This window comes from Acartia tonsa, chromosome 12 (genome assembly GCF_053477335.1).
Source record: "Acartia tonsa isolate MP-2025a chromosome 12, ASM5347733v1, whole genome shotgun sequence".
NCBI classification, from domain to species: domain Eukaryota; kingdom Metazoa; phylum Arthropoda; class Copepoda; order Calanoida; family Acartiidae; genus Acartia; species Acartia tonsa.
In genome coordinates, this window is record NC_137271.1 from 46,625,477 (window position 1) to 46,642,125 (window position 16,649).

The window sequence follows — 16,649 nt, forward strand, 5'->3', positions numbered from 1 at the left end:
AAAATAAAGTTGTGTATATATACTTTTTATATGAAATATTTTGAATAAACAGTCCATTTAAAGTTGAGCCTGTGCCTTATATTTGAATAAAAGGACAATTTAACCAAACATTATCATTTTATAACCAGGATAGGTATATTAGATAGATAGATAGATAGATAGATAGATAGATAGATAGATAGATAGATAGATAGATAGATAGAAAGATAGATAGATAGATAGATAGATAGATAGATAGATAGATAGATAGATAGATAGATAGATAGATTGAAAGAAAGATAGATAGATAGATTTAAAGATAGATAGATAGATAGATAGATAGATAGATAGATAGATAGATAGATAGATATTTAGATAGATATTTAGATAGACAGATAGATAGATAGATAGATAGATAGATCTGTCAGCCGAGGTTTAGGTCAATTTAGGATAAAAAATAGTTCTGCCCTTCAACAAATTGGTCGTAAATTGAAGTAGATGAGAGAGAGAGAGAAAAAAAGAGAAAGAGAGAGAAGGAGACTGAGGGAGAGAGAAAGAGAGAAAAAATAAGACAGGATCTTTTTTGCTAAAAATATAAATTGTTAAAAAAAAGAAATACCGAGTTTGTTAAGAATAAGACTTAATATCAATTACTTTTGAAATAAAAATAAACATTTAATGAGAATTTGTATTTCGTTTTTCATATCTATTATCTTTTATAAACAGTCCTTTAGGATTAGGTCACATTAGTGACAGAACCCACAGGGTTAAGGACTTCAGGTTAAGCTTAGAAAGAAAACTACCCCTTCCCAAATATTTCTAATTTATTTTAAAATATGGGGAGATTTGGTGCAGTTAAAAAGCACCAAAAACCTTTAATTTTTCCTCACTTAAATGGCAAATTTTTGTACATCGTATATGTTACAAACAAAACATTGTAAAGGAGAACCATATCGGTTCAGTGATTAGCGAGATCCTTCGGTATACACACACACACACACAGATCCTGTTACTTTTATACAAGAATATATAATTAGAAGGTTATATAATTATTTCTTGATAATTGAAGCCTAATGAACTCAGCTATATCTTGAAAGTCTTTCTATCTAAACTAATTTTATTTCTGTCAAATCTTCTAACCTTCTACACGGATCTAAAGGGATAAGACAATGGCCGATAAATTGATGATACACAAAATTGCCCTTTTTGTAGATTACAAAAAGTGGTTGAAACTTACTGAATCAACCAATCAGAGTTCAATAAAAGTCCCCAAAGTTGTTAATCCAACGAATAAGAAAACGACGTTGTTATAAAACTTTGAAGAGTAGTGTAATAATCAACCCAATGTACCCTCCCTCTCTGATTTTTCTCTTTCTCTCTCTTTCTCTCTCTTTCTCTCTATTCTGTTATTAAATACAAAACAAGGCCGATTATATGAAAAGCAACAAGATTTTTTCCTCTCATTTTAATTGTGTCCAAGAATGGGGAATTACAATATAGAATACTAGTGGCTACGCCCCCTACAGGCCTCTAGTGACACTTTTTATATTTTTTTTCAAACGATATTATACATGTTTTTTTTCTATGTTGCGTTGAAGTCTGAAAAATATTTTTAAAACTTCGATTTTTGTGATTTCTCTTGGGAGGGTGGTGGTACCTTCCCCTAAAATAGTTATAAACCTTCCCGGGACCAATGAGAAGCTACACTGTTCTACGGTTAACGAGATCCTTCGGTACAGACAGACAGACGGACATCGTTCTACTTTGTATTATAGATGCTATGATTAGCAGGGAGGGAGGAGACATTTGGCTGTTTAATACACAAGTCCCCAAAGTTTAATAATAATGTTTTCTTATTGACTTAACAACTTTTGGGTAATTTTGATAGTTTGGTTTATTAAGTTGAGTGTTCAAACGTTTCAACCACTAATTGTAATCTACAAATGGAGTAGTTTTGTGTATCATCATTGGGAGATGTACAACAATTTATCGGCCATTGTCTTAGAGTAGCTTTGCTCCCTAGCTAAAAAAGCTAAAAAGGATTAATTCTGTCAGAACAAATCAAGACGACACAGATTTAATTTTATTTAACACCACTCCACAGTCAGAATGAATACAAATGAAATACAGCATCGTATTATAGACAGCTTTCCGCGAATATTTAAAATGAAAAATTATAAAATAAAAACTAGTTTTGTAAGCAACGAGGCCAGGGGTCAAAAGGCCCGGGCTAAGAAAAATAGTATTAATTTTATTTTGATAGATGAGGAAAATTGTCTGTAATACAATGCTTTAGATGATTTTTCAGTATGACTGAGAATCAGTTCTAATCCAGCGGATTATTGATCGGTTTCGAATCAATACTGGAATAAAGATTAGCTAATTACAAACTCATATAAAAGTATGCTTTATTAGATAATTTAGTTATTAATTTATCAAAAGCAAATATGTAAGTAAAAATTAACCTGTATCAATGGATCAATAATAAATGATTTTGGATAACGAGAAACTTTGTTTTAGAAAAGTCAGGGATATGACAATGGCCGATAAATTGATGTACATCCCCCAATATAATACAAAAAATTACAATTAGTGATTGAAACGTTAGAAAACGATCAACTTTATATACCAACCAATCAAATTTTTTTTTCAAAAATTTTCCAAAGTTTGTCACTCAAACAACATTACAATTTTTAACGTCTTTATTTATGATGGAGTTTTTACCAGATAAGCAGGTAAAACTTTTTTTTTGGGGGGGGAGGGGGGCCGGGGGGGATTAATTTTTTAAGCTTGCCCCGATTCAATCTTTCTAGATATTTTTTTAAAATTTATGTATCCAGCAGTCTATAATATATTATTGGTTTTAAATACACTACGCCCCTAGAGGCCTCTAGTAATACTTGAGGGAATGGGAGAACGGTAAGTCTACCCTTTATTTTCAGTTCTAGTTTTAAAAAGTTAAAAGAAAAACCAATTTTGGAGGGAGAATTTTTCTTAATTTTACTTACATTATGTAAAAAAAAAGAAATAAAAAGTCGTCTTGATAAAAAAGATAGTTTTATTTCTCATTCAAATATCTATGTATGTATATACATAGATGTTAATATATAACAGAAATAAACAAATCAAATTTTCACGACTATATGCAAAGTTAAAACAGTTATAAATTTATATACTTTTGTACTAGCAAAAGGACATTTTCTTAAATGTTAATTTTTAAACTACCTATTATATCTCGTATGGGCGAGGTTCTATTTAACTCCTTTGCTTGTACTGCTATTCTCTGAGAACACAGTAATAGTGTCTGACTGATTATGACGTAACAAAAAAAATTAGCCAATGAGAGGCCACTATAAATTTTACCATTGGTCAATAACGCCCTCTCATTGGCTAATTTTTTTTGTTACGTCATAATCAGTCAGACACTATTACTGTGTTCTTCTCTGAAAGTGTTGACTAAGAATCATCCTATTAGTGTGACATACCTGACATAGAAATAATAGGTACCAGATATACCAATAACGAAATTAATTCGGGAAAAATTCACGAAACCTATACGTGTTTTTCAGCTGTCGTTGGGGGCAACACATCGTAAAATTGACGACCTCTCCATTTGCCCCCCAAATAATATTTTAGATTTATTTCACTTGTTGGTTATACCTTATACCTTAACTAGAGGCTTCGCCCCTAGCCTCTAGGGGATTGCCCCAAGAGATGATAAAAAAGTTTAGGTGAAATTCGTAAAAAAAATAAGAAGAACCAAGGAAATCTTCTACAAAAAATAAAAAAAAGAACAAAAGGATATCTCCTACAAAAAAAATGGGGGCGGGATTTTGTTTTTGTTTTTTGGGGGGTTGGGGGTGTCCCAACCCCCAAGAAAATAGCCTAAAACCACCACAGGACCAGTAGGTATATTCCCTGAAGAGTAGAATCCGATCGGTTCAGTGGTTACCGAGACCTTTAGCTTCAGAAGGACGGACAGACATCAAGCTACTTTGTATTATAGATAGTTACAGGTTTTAATTTTCTGTAGTAACCTGAAACTTTGACTTACTGCCATTTTTGTAAAAAAATCTTCACTCTTTCTAACCAATAATGCGGCCAAATTGTTCTTCCACTGTTATCCTATTGTCCGATCTAATCTAGATACATTTTCTCTATATTTTTCCATTACATAAATTAAGGGATACAAGATGAAAATTAAGGAATAATATGTCGCTACGTTTTAATTGGATAGGATCGTACTTGTAATTTTTAACAAGGATGACAACATCCATAAAAGGGAAGCTCTGAAACGATAGGACAAACGGACATTAAGAATTGTATAGTGTCAGAACTGAATAATCAGAATATAAATGAATAAGAGTCAAACCAAAATTGTAAGTAAATTTGTTGAAAAAATTCTTGATACAGGATACTGGACATATTTACATTTTTAGGACTTGATTATAGAGTTGCTTCGCTTATAATATTTCAAATTCAAATTCAAATATTTATTTATTTATTTATTCAAAACAACATATATATTTAACCCTTACAGATCGGGGGGGGGGGGTGTCATATTGCTAAGGAGCGGCCTGACCGCTATGACTAGAAAAAGTAATTTTCTCTAAAAATACACATGAACCACCAGAAAAAAAATTTACGTCTTTATCTGTAACAGAAGCCGAGATAGAGGGGGGGGGTCAATATGACCCCCCCCCCCTTGATCTATTAAGGTGGGAATAGGGGCCCGATCTGTAAGGGTTAATATTGTTAAAAAAGTAAGAAATCAATATGTTTAAAATGGACGTACGGACATTCTGGTAAAGATTATAGAGTTGCTGCGCTTTCTAAATCGTACCTAACTACTACAGTTAAAGTTTCAAATCGACAATTCTACATGCCTAAATTAACGAAAAAAGCTATCTGTCTTGGACGGACGGATGTTCGGATGCTTTATGTCTGAAAAGGTGAAGTTCTTCATCGTTGCTTCGTTCATCATTTTCGTGGCTCTGTTCCTTTTTTTTGTATTTTTTGTAGAGTCCAATGGCGACTACAGCCAGGAAGCTGAAGCAACCAATGATGATAGCTGCAATTTCCCAAGGTCCATATTTCTCCTCTGTGCACTAAATAAAATACCAAAATAAATATCCAATGTTAAAATTTATTCCAAAAATAAAGGTAGGGTTTCTTTGCTCAACAAGGTATACTAAGAGAAAAGGCCTAATTCTTAAGATGCTAAAACCTTTTATTGTCTTAATTCAGTTACTAAGTTCATATAGGTTTAGTTTTCCAGAACTGATTTCAAACCATAAAAAAAAGATTACATTTTTTAAAAATAAAAGAAGATTTCAACAACGCTGCACTGAACCAATGCTATCTTCTCTGAAACAGTTTAACAGTTAGTCGAATAATAATTTACCTCTAACTTGTCTTGATCAAACACCGTAGGATCTTGGCAGGCACAGAAACCATTGACAGAAGTTCCAAACCATGGTTCCGCATGTGGAATATTTGGATCAATGTGGCACTAAATATAATAAAATATTTCAAGCTCATAATAGCAAGTTCTTGACTTCTAAAAAAAAGTATTTCTGAAACATGATCAAGGGGGACAGCCGTAGAGTGGTAGGGCTTTTTTCAGATTTGTTGTACTGTTTTTCAAAGTTATTTTGAGTATGGCAAATGACAAATCCACAATTTAAAGAACCTACCTTTATTCTTTAAATAACTATAAGTTTTCTTTCCTTTTTTTGTTAAACTGGTCCAAACTCACCCATTCTTTTTAACCAAACAAGCGGCTATGCTCCTAGAAGCCTCTAGAGAACTTAAGTTTAGGGTGGGGAGGGGTGAGTGAAGTCGAAAACCCTCAGTTTACAATTAAATTTTAAAAAGAAAATCTACAAAAATTAGGAGGGGGGGTGGTAATTTTATTCTATGGGTGATTTCTCTTGGGCTAAACCTTCCCTGGCCGTATAAAAAGCGCCATTGTAAAGGCAAACCATATCAGTTAATTCAGCAGTAAGTGAGATCCTTCGCTACAGACAAAATAGCTTACTAATTTATATAGGAGTCAATAAAATTATATCTTACTAAAAGTTATGTTATTGGTAATTTTAAGTAGTTAAAAAAATTTCTCGTATTCATTCGAATCCGGTAGATTGGAAACGGTTCTCATCCATACGAAAAAAACTATGACTAGCATCGTATTATAAACGGTTTTCTACGAATATAAAAATGTACAATCATAAGATTAAAACCAGTTTTTTAGCCCCGAGGTGCCGTTTATAATACGATAAAAGAAATAACTATTCTTGAATTGATATTGTGTGACAGCCAGGGGGATACACTTTGCAAAATATGGAGTAGCTTCTCTGCTGGAATGGTTATAAGACTTACATAGAAACTTGGAAAGATCCAGTTGCAGTCCAAGTCATTTCTGCAGAGCATACCATCAGCCTCACTCCATTTTATCCAGTCAGTCAAACTAGAAATATATTCTACCATTAATTGCAAAGAATTCCTACATTTATTGTTGGCATGTCTGTTAGTCATTTAGACTGGATTATTTTCTACCTATTTTCCCCAATAAAAGCTTTAGAAATATCTTGGGGAAGCTTTAAGCTATTCTGACCTTCCCGCCCCTCAATTAGAGGCTAGGGGCAAAGAAATAATAGGCTAGGAACGAAGCAACTATGACATGATATTGGGCCAAATTCGAACATAACCAACACTAGCGGATGCTCTACGTGTTATGTCAGAGTCGGATCAGTTAATCTTTTTAAATGCCTGTCTGTCTGAAAGATCTCGCTAACCAATGAACTGATGTGGTTCTCCTTTAAACATAATTTCTTAGGTCCTGGGAAGGTTTATAAGTGGAGGGCATCACAAACCTTCGAAGAAAACTAACCCCTAGACCCCCTCACCCCTCCAAAAAAAATACTACTTTTGTTTCTTTTTAAAGCTAAAATTTGAAATTGGAGGGAGAGGTTAAGCCCCCCTTCCATCAAGTACCCCCAGAGACCTCTAGTATTCAATAAAATATTACCTATAATCCTGAACTTTGGAATGTTGAAACCTAGCAGACAACAACTCCACCTAATTAAACAATCAACATTAGCAAATTATCTATGTCCTTATTTTAAAATAGTGGATTGTCAGTTTAAATTCCCCTTTCCAAAAATTTCCTCTCATGTGAAGATTGGATAAAAAAAACTTTATGATCAAGACGTCTATGTATGAGCTATAATGATTTCTGCATTTTTTCCTAGTTAAATTTGTTTTGCATTGTCTAAATACAGTTCATTTGTTGAAAAATATTTTTAAAATTATCTATTGATCTCATAAAACTGACAATCCACTTTTTAAAAATAAGACTTAGATAATTTGCCACCCTCTTGAGGAGAGTTCAAAATAGTACAAATATAAGCAAGACCTAAGGAAAAAAGTTTTTTTGATTTTATATACATATCAGATAAATGTATATCAAAATAGTTATCAAAAACTATAAAACAAGTTAAAAGTTTTTCAACCCTATCATTAATCAAAATGCACTTTTAGGTTTAATCATTACCAAAGTAGCACATAAAAAAACTCTTTTTATTAAGTTATTAAACAAAATAAGTTCAAGTCCACAATTAGGTGCAAATAATTTATAATTTTCTATCTGATTGTATTCTCAACTCAGATTTAAATGTTTGAAAAAAGTCAGAGATTTATACAGTTTTTTATTTTTTGGGGGGAACGCTTAAATATTTTTTTCTTTTGTAATTTTCAGGTATATGCATTTTTTTATAAAGGACAAACACGAATACATAATAATTTTTGGGCGTTGTTTCTAAAAATTAAAAACCCTGTATAAAACTCAGCCATTTTTTAGTCTAAGCTGTCAGATTTTTCAAGCGATGGGATTGTGTTATAAGTTGAGTGCGATAGTTTTATACAGTTATGTACCCTTGCCCCCTATATTCCTAGCGGATTCGCCCCTAGCCTCTAGGGGCTTTGCCCCAAAAGGTGATCAAAATAAAATTTGGCGAAATTCGTAAAAGGACCAAGGAAATCTTCAGCAAAAAAAAGGGGGGGGGGATTTTTTGTTTTTGGGGGGGTTGGGGGTGTCCCACTCCCCAAGAAAATAGCCTAAAACCACCACAGGACCAGTAGGCATATACCCTGAAGAGTAGAATCCGATCGGTTCATTGGTTACCGAGATCTTAAGGGACGGACATACGGACAGACAGACGGACAGACATCATTCTACTTTGTATTATAGATACCTTTATTCTTGTGATATATTAAGGGAGGGGGCACTAGGCTGTTTATAACACTAGTCCCCAAAGTTGTATAATAACGTTCTTATTTGTTGGCTTGAAAACTTTGGAGACTTTTATATCCCCTGTAGATCTCTGCTATGTATTACCTGTTGAAGTGTATAATTTGGAGTTGTAATAACATGATGCCTCGTAAATAAGTCGCCCACAGTCTGAAAAAAATATATATATAATTTCGATTAACTACAAGGTGTTTTTATTTAATAGGACAAAAGTTATGCTTTTTTTAACCCACTTATAATTGACAGAAGTTAATAATCAATAAGTTATTTTCTTCATGTTTGGAATGTAGCATAACCAATTTGAAGAGTATGGAAAAATGAGTACGATTTTAAGATTCAAATTGCGCGGCATGTGTTAATAGTAAAAATTATTATGCATACCGTTAGAACCGTCATAAGCTCTAGCTTTTGGATATATAATATCATTCATGTGCCACGTATAGTTTAGGAACAATGTGTTAAAATGATCCAACTGACTTAAAACTTTTCAATCTTTCTCACATTTTTTCAACATAGTTCCAAAACTACAAATAACACACAAAAAAATACTTATATTTACAAAAACAAGAGTTTATGACGATTCTAATAGTATGTATAAACACAATCCGCACAATTTGAATTTTAAAATGAGCACTCTTTTTTAAACACCCTTTAAATAGTTCATGTTCCATTAATCTTCAAAAAAATGCACTTTGGAAAACCAGTTTTTTAAGGCATAATTTGTTGAAAACATTAAATATTTTTTTCTGACATATAACTCCCCACTTTAATGAAGAAAATAACATATTGATTATTAACTTCTGTCAATTGTAAGTGGGTTAAATAAAGCAATACTTTTGTCCTATTAAAAAACACCCTGTATTATAATAATTAGGGATGGCAATCCGTCTGATTTTGGACCGAATTCGGATTCTTACAAGAATCCGTCCAATGGCGGATTCTCCGCGGATTCCGGATTCTTATTTTTGGCGGATTCCGGATTCGAGCAATATTTTAAGGGGCTTTTAAAGAAATTAAGGGATTAAACTTTTTTCTCTCTATAATTCACTTCCGAGAATTGAACCAGATTTTAAAGAATATTATAAACAATGTTGATAATGACAAGTATTAAAAAAAATGGGATACAGCATACGAGACTAATTTTAGCCTACCAATTGAGAATCCGAATCCGCTTTTAAAAAACGGATTCCGGACTTGGATTTAAAAATTGGGCGGATCCCGGATTCAGGTTGCCAACCCTAATAATAATATTTGCTATAGTTGTAGCAAGAATGTCAAATAAGAGGGGGGGGGGGGGGAGGAAGCTGTAATACTTCCTAAAGACCCAGACAGCAAAACTTTGTAGCTTTGTACAATAGTTATATTTTTTAAAAAGCACTTTACGTTAAAATTAAATTTATTATTCACTTCTACACTTGAATACAGTTGAAAACTAACTAAATATAAAGATAAAATAACTAAAATTAAAGATAACCTATGTGTTAAATTCATTCATACAGGAAGGCGACATTGGACTATACATTAAACATACCCAAAGTTTTATAACTAAAGAAGGAGAAAATGGTTTTTAGGGATATAATTGTAACTAATTACAAACCTCAACCATATCATGGCTGTTTCGTCCAGTTTCAAGACCTCTTTTTCCAATACTAATCAGTTTTTTCTCAAAACTAGTAGAAGCTTGGATGGCTAGAAAAATACATAAAACGTATCTTGGTTTCATTTTTTGGGTCTGAAAATATGAGATAATCAATGTTGAGCTTCCCTAAAAATTATAACTTACTAGTGAAATGGTGACCGAGATCTAAGCTAACGTACAAAAAGAACTAACTACCATATAAAATACTAACGTCAACACCCCTAGAGACCCTAAACTGTACATTATATTTTTTTAAAATTTTCAAAAATAGTTATAAACCTTTAAAGAACCGTTGATAAGCTTCACTGTAAAGGAGAATTATGTCGGTCCAGTGGTAAGCGGGATCCGCCGAAACAGACAAGCAAACAAACGGACAGACAGACAGACATCATATTACTTTATTATTATAGGATTAACGTTGTCGTTTTTGTTCGGAATGTTGAGATTTGCACAGTTTATTTCAAAATCATTTTTGACCATTTTAAATAAAAAGTTGAAAAATTAATATTCATTTGAACAACCTCCGTGGCAATCTGTACAATTAATTTAAAGAAAGCTTAACAATTTTGGAAAATACTTTTTAAAAAAAATTGTGCGTTAAACAATCACGATTTCAATTTAGAAGCAAAATAATCTCAGCAAAGATTTTAATTTTTTACTGCTTAGGTATAGCTTTATATTAACGATATTAAAAAATAATACTTGAATATTCATCAATAGAACAACTGGTTCTTAACAAATTTAGTACAAACCAAACTATACAAAAGCAGAAAATAGCCTAAAACCATAGAATGAAGAACTCAATCGGTTTATAAATTATCAAAATCTTAAGCTTGAGACCAACTTTATACTACTTTATATGATAGGACTAGCGGAATAGCGGCTAAGCCCCCTAGAAGCCTCTAGGGGCACTTGAAGGTGAGGGGGGACTTTTTAAATTTTATTTCTTAAAAGGAAAAATTAATTTTAGTTTTTAAAAGAAAAATCAAATTTTTTTTGGAGGGGGGGTTAGTTTTTTCTTGGAAGGGTTGTACCCTCCCTATAAATATTTATAAACCTTCCTTGGACCTAAGAGAAGCTACCCAGCCTGTAAAGGAGAATCATATTGGTTCTGCGGTTAGCGAGATCCTTCGGTACAAACATACACACAAACAAACAGACAGATAGACATCCTGTTACTTTATAAGGACTAGCGGCTACGCCCCCGAGAGGCCTCGAGGGACACTTGAGAAGGAGGAATTAATTGATTAACCCAATTTCATAATTTAGATTTTAAAAGAAAAAGTTAAAAAAACAAATTTGTGAGGGGGGGGGGTAATTTTCTCTTGGGTGGGTGGTGGTACCCTCCCCCAAAATAGTTATAAACCTTCTCGGGACTTATGAGAAGCTACCCTGTAAAGGAGAACCCGATCGGTTCAGCGGTTAGCGGGATCCTTCGCTACAAACAAACAGACAGACAAACAAACAAACAGACAGACAAACAAACAGACAGACAGACATTGTTCTACTTTGTATTATAGATTGATAGATAATCAAATTATATTTTCTTTTCAAAGCTTTTACTTTGAATTTTTGTAGAGGTGATGTTGTCACCTTGAAAGTTAAGTTAAGACTAATTTCTAATAATATCATTACATATATTTTTTAAAAGCAAAGATTTTCTATAATTAGGGTCCGTAATAATCCGTACGTTCGTAAATCCGTTACTTATAGCTTTTTTTCGTTTATTTAGGCATGCTAGAATTGTCCTATCGATATCAAACTTTGCAGGGTGATTCCTGTAGTAGTTAAGTAAGATTTAGAAAGCGTAGCAACTCTATAGTCATTACCAGAATGTCCGTACGTCTATTTTAAACATGTTGATTTTTTTAACATTTTTATGTGATCTAATTATCCGCTTGATCTAATTTTTGGTATTCTGAATCCTGGGACAACAAAGTACAATATTATAAGCGAAGCAACTCTTTAATCAAGTCCTAAAAATGTAAGTATGTTCATATACATTATTCTGCATCAATCAGTTTTCAATAAATTTACCTACAATTTTGATTTGACGCTAATACATTTATATTGTTACTAGCGGCTACGCCCCTAGAGGCCTCTAGGGGCACTTTGAATTGAATTGGATAACCCAATTTCTTATTTTAGATTTTAAAAGAAAAAGTAAGAAATTTTTTTTTTTTACGGGGGGGGGATTTTTCATTTTTTTTGGGGGGTGGGGGTTTCACCCCCCCCCCCCTTACAAGGAAATAGATATAAACCTTCTCGGGACTTATAAGAAGCTACCCTGTTATGGAGAACCCGATCGGTTCAGCGGTTAGCGAGATCCTTCAGTACAAACAAAAACACAAACATCCTGTTACTTTAGTATAAGGATTATTCAGTTCTGACACTTTACAAGTGTTATTGTCCGTTTGTCCTAATGTTTCAGTGCTTCGCTTTTGTGGATGTCATTCTTGTTTTGCTAATATTTGTTTAATGTGTGAATATTAAACAAATATAATAAGACCTTTGAAATTGCAGAAAGTTGTTTATCAGAAGAAATTTTGCTTTCTCACTTAGCTGCTAGAAAGCTCATAAGCTGTCATTGGAATAAGCTTAGAAGGAACTTTACTAATTAATCAAAATCACCAAACATTTTGGTATAAGGATTTGGGGGACCTTTATTATTAACTAAAGTCACGTGACCTAATGTACAAGAGTTAAAACAATTAAATCAAAAGATTTTAGTGTAAAACTATTTGTAAATAAGACTATAAGAATAAGATATTGTTATCAACGACAAAAAATAAATGTTTTGCCTAGTTTTTGTAAAGAATTAGAGCATATTTATCATTTAAAATCAATGCTATCTTTTCAAATGTGTTTCCATGATGTGTTTGAGTTTGAAAGCAAAGCCTGTTTTATTATTATTTGTACTGTGTTATAAATACTATAGTACATTCTAACAAGGATGATTACATCAAGTGTAGCAACATTTAACAAATATGTCTTTAAAAAATCAGTTGATTTATTGAATAAAATTTCAAACTGTATACAGCAATTTACAGATTTTTATGATCTTCAGGAATTTAAAATAATTACATTTATTTGGTAGCTGTAAAAGCAGAGTATAGCATGTATAGTGTCATAAATGAGCTACAATTTGAAATAATTCACATATATTTATCAGGATGTAAAATCCTTTTATAAAAGGCAAATAAAGAATAATTTTAATTACAAATTCATTGAAAAAAAATCCGAACTGACTAATGAATAGACAAAGTGAATTCTAGAGTAGCTTCGCTACTAAATATAACATATAAACAGACCTGCGCACTGGTTCAGTTCACATTGCTACGGACAGTTAAAATATTTAGGAAAGTTGTAAGGAAAAAGTTATCTATATAGTACTAAGATTAAGATTTAAAAGCCTCCTCAAAAGAGAAATATGTTTTTAAAAACAAATTAAATCTATAATGCCGTTAATATGAACTTTTATATTGTTATTATAAAAAATGGTATAGTAATGTCAGGGATAAGGGATGGGAAACGTAGGAAAATATTATTTCAGGCCTATTTCAAGCCTAGGCCTATTTCTAGCCTAATAAACCAGTTTTGGGATAGCGCAGTGGTTCGTATAAAATGCTAATGAAAAAGCTGTGTGTGTGTGTGTAGATAAAGTATAGAATCAAATTCAGGTAGCTAGTTTAAAGTAAAAAACATAACTTTTTATAAGCCTATATATTAATGGCTTTTGTTAAAATGAAGTTTTTTCTCTCCCAAAATTTTTTATCTTTTACTTTGGTAATTTGAACTGTCAGAAAGCTATCGTTGGGTTTCCCTCAGACAGATTTTAGTTTGTAGTATTTGCATTTTTATTAATGAGTAAAAATTTTATTTGAAAATTTCATTGCTAATTAGAATTCAAAATAAATAAATAAATATGCACTTGGGTAACATTCTATCAAGTTCTTTGGAACTATAATGTAATGATATATCTGTACTGTGTTGTATTGTACAAAAATTAGGGTTAAGGTGTTGTTTCAATTCCATACTAAATTTTTAAAATTCAAAATACAACATCTAATTTATAAACTACCAAATGAAAATTCGTAGCTACCTTCTTTCCAAAAAAATAATCCCGTTATTTTTGTTTTTTCTATATGGCCCTTTTTTAATGTTTAACTCTAAGCAGATTTAATAATTAAACTAATGTGATCTAACACCATTTATATTTATTTTTTCGTAGCAGACGAAATCATTATTTTTTCTATAATTGTCTGCTTCTAAAATTTCCGCCATCTGTGATTTGGGCTTGTTTTGTATCAACCAATCACCAATTAGCGCCGCCAATTGGTGATTGGTTGATACAAAACAAGCCCAAATCACAGAACACTATTGGTTTAGAGCGGTAGCCAATATGAGCCGTCCGCCAGTAGGTCATTAAATTAGGCAAATGGTAAAAGTTGCATGATCCCTTTCAAAACCAGGCCGAGACCTAATTTATGGCCAGGTTTCCTATCCCTTATCCCTGAGTAATGTCTACTTTCCAAAATGATTGTACTCAAGACAGCTTGTAATGAAATTATTATCCAGATTTTTACAATTTTATAATTTTTTGACAATGCCAAAATTGTTTTTTTACTTTATTAATTTTAAGATATATGCATTATTTCTAAAGGACAAACACAAATACATAATAAATTTTGTAGTTATGGTATTGTTTCTAAAAATGAAAAACCCTGTATAAAACTCAGCCATTTTTCGGTCTAAGCTGTCAAATTTCTTGAGCAATGAGATTGTGTTGATAGGTCTTTGCGATAGTTCTATATAGTCATGTACCCTTGCTCCCTCTATTCTCTAACTTTATTGTATAGTAATTTCTTTCATTGCGCATGCGCGTGTGATAACAATATTTGTATAAACAAATGTACATACACTGTAACAGATATTTTTTAAACACAAGAAACAATAATGCATTTTTAACTGCATTGTTTGAAGTTTATAAACAGACTGAAGCAAATTTGTTCATAATTTTTCATTCTTTACATGTTATGTAAGTATCACTATTTTTATTGTATTATCTATTGTAAAGTGTGTTACCTTTTTTTATGTTTTATTATTAATATTATTTGGCCACAACTTGGTCAAAAATGCTCTTAAATCAGACCTTTTTCCACCAAAGATACTCAAATGGTTCCTTTACAAGCCCAATCAATCAGTTTTAAGATACCTTTATATTTCAAGGAAAATTGATGAAAATACTAAAAAACGGCATATTTGGGTGTTACCTTTTATATGCACAGATACCATAAAATCAACAGAAAAAATACTTATTTTTACTTTTCTGTCATTTTTAAAGTATGATTCTGTTAAATTGGCTATTCTTGAAGGGATTTATGCATTGAAATATACTGAAACATAATATTGGGCAGAAATTAATGTATTTCAAAGAAAGAAAATTTTGAAAATAAGAAATTCGACTTCTATCACTTCAGAGGACAGCTGCGAACCTTCAGTTGACAGAATATAGTTAAATACTTGTTAGCAATAATAATTTGCCCAAAAAGTAAAACAAAAAGTTTTTTAATATGGCAAAAAAATGATAATCTAAATCTTAATTTTGTGGATGATGATCTTAAAGACGCTATTGCTGTTGGTGATGATGACCCAGATGGTATCCAAATACATGAGCATTATGACAACTTATCTATTAAACTATGGTTCGATTTTTGTATTTGTAGCATTCTCCAATCAAGAGAAATCCCAAAACATACAATCATGGTTTTTAAATTATCCAATTCATAAGGTAAATATAGTAGTTTTTAAAAGATGGTTATATTTCTTGTTACAACTTTTATTTGGAGGCTGCTACAAATACAAAAATTGGACCATAGTTCAATAGATGAGTTGCCATAACGCTCATGTACTTGGATACCATCTGGGTCATCATCACCACCAGTAAGAGCGTCCTTCAGATCATCATCTCCAAAATTAAGATTTAGATTATCATTTTTTTGCCATATTAAAAAACTTTTTGTTTTACTTTTTGAGCTAATTATTATTGCTAACAAGTATTTAACTATATCCTGTCAACTGAAGGTTGGCAGCTGTCCTCTGAAGTGATAGAGGTCGAATTTCTTATTTCAAAATTTTCTTTCTTTGAAATACATTAATTTCTGCCCAATATTATGTTTCAGTATATTTCAATGCATAAATCCCTTCAAGAATAGCCAATTTAACAGAATCAAACTTTAAAAATGACAGAAAAGTAAAGATAAGAATTTTTTCTGTTGATTTTATGATATCTGTGCATATAAAAGGTAACACCCAAATTTGCTGTTAAAAAAATATTACTCATTTTATAGATTGTATGAACATATTTTTTTGTCAATTCTATCTCATTCATAATATCTCACAGATAGAGCGAAACGCGCTTTTGTTTGCTTAAAAAACGGCTTTTTCCGACGATTTTTATAAGGTAAAGGGAAAGGAAGAAATTTCCCGTATTATATAAAATGTGCATTAAATTGCTTTTTTCTCCCATTATAGCTAAAATTAAACTTTTTCACATAGTTCTTGATTTTTCCTAACGGTTAAGCTGACTTTTAACATAATCCTTGCTTTAAACCAATGTATAGTTACTTTGAAATTGATAAAATAAGCAATATTTTTTATTGAAAACCAATTACAATAACAAAGCTAGGAACAGGTTGTTTTATTATTATCCAATTAACT

The 16,649-nt window shown here is 31.8% G+C and overlaps 1 protein-coding gene across 1 annotated transcript; it reads right to left on the bottom strand.

Annotated features, from left to right (window-relative positions):
* Nucleotides 1-4,772: 4,772 nt before the first annotated feature.
* LOC145333383 (uncharacterized) lies at nucleotides 4,773-16,272 on the bottom strand. Its single transcript, XM_080178501.1, has 7 exons — nucleotides 16,269-16,272; nucleotides 15,842-15,897; nucleotides 8,378-8,440; nucleotides 7,010-7,059; nucleotides 6,361-6,448; nucleotides 5,384-5,491; nucleotides 4,773-5,087 (listed from the first exon to the last, which is right to left on the bottom strand). Exons 1-7 carry the CDS (start codon nucleotides 16,270-16,272, stop codon nucleotides 4,884-4,886), a joined length of 573 nt encoding a protein of 190 aa, XP_080034627.1. The 3' UTR covers nucleotides 4,773-4,883.
* Between the last annotated feature and the right edge of the window lie 377 nt (nucleotides 16,273-16,649).

Bases quoted from the DNA above. Each gene is read 5' to 3' on its own strand.
- LOC145333383 (XM_080178501.1), bottom strand. The intron at 6,449-7,009 runs GTAATATTTTAT...ATATATTTCTAG, and splicing joins TCCAAAGTTCAGGATTATAG to TTTGACTGACTGGATAAAAT. The intron at 5,088-5,383 runs GTAAATTATTAT...TATTTTATTTAG, and splicing joins TTGATCAAGACAAGTTAGAG to TGCACAGAGGAGAAATATGG.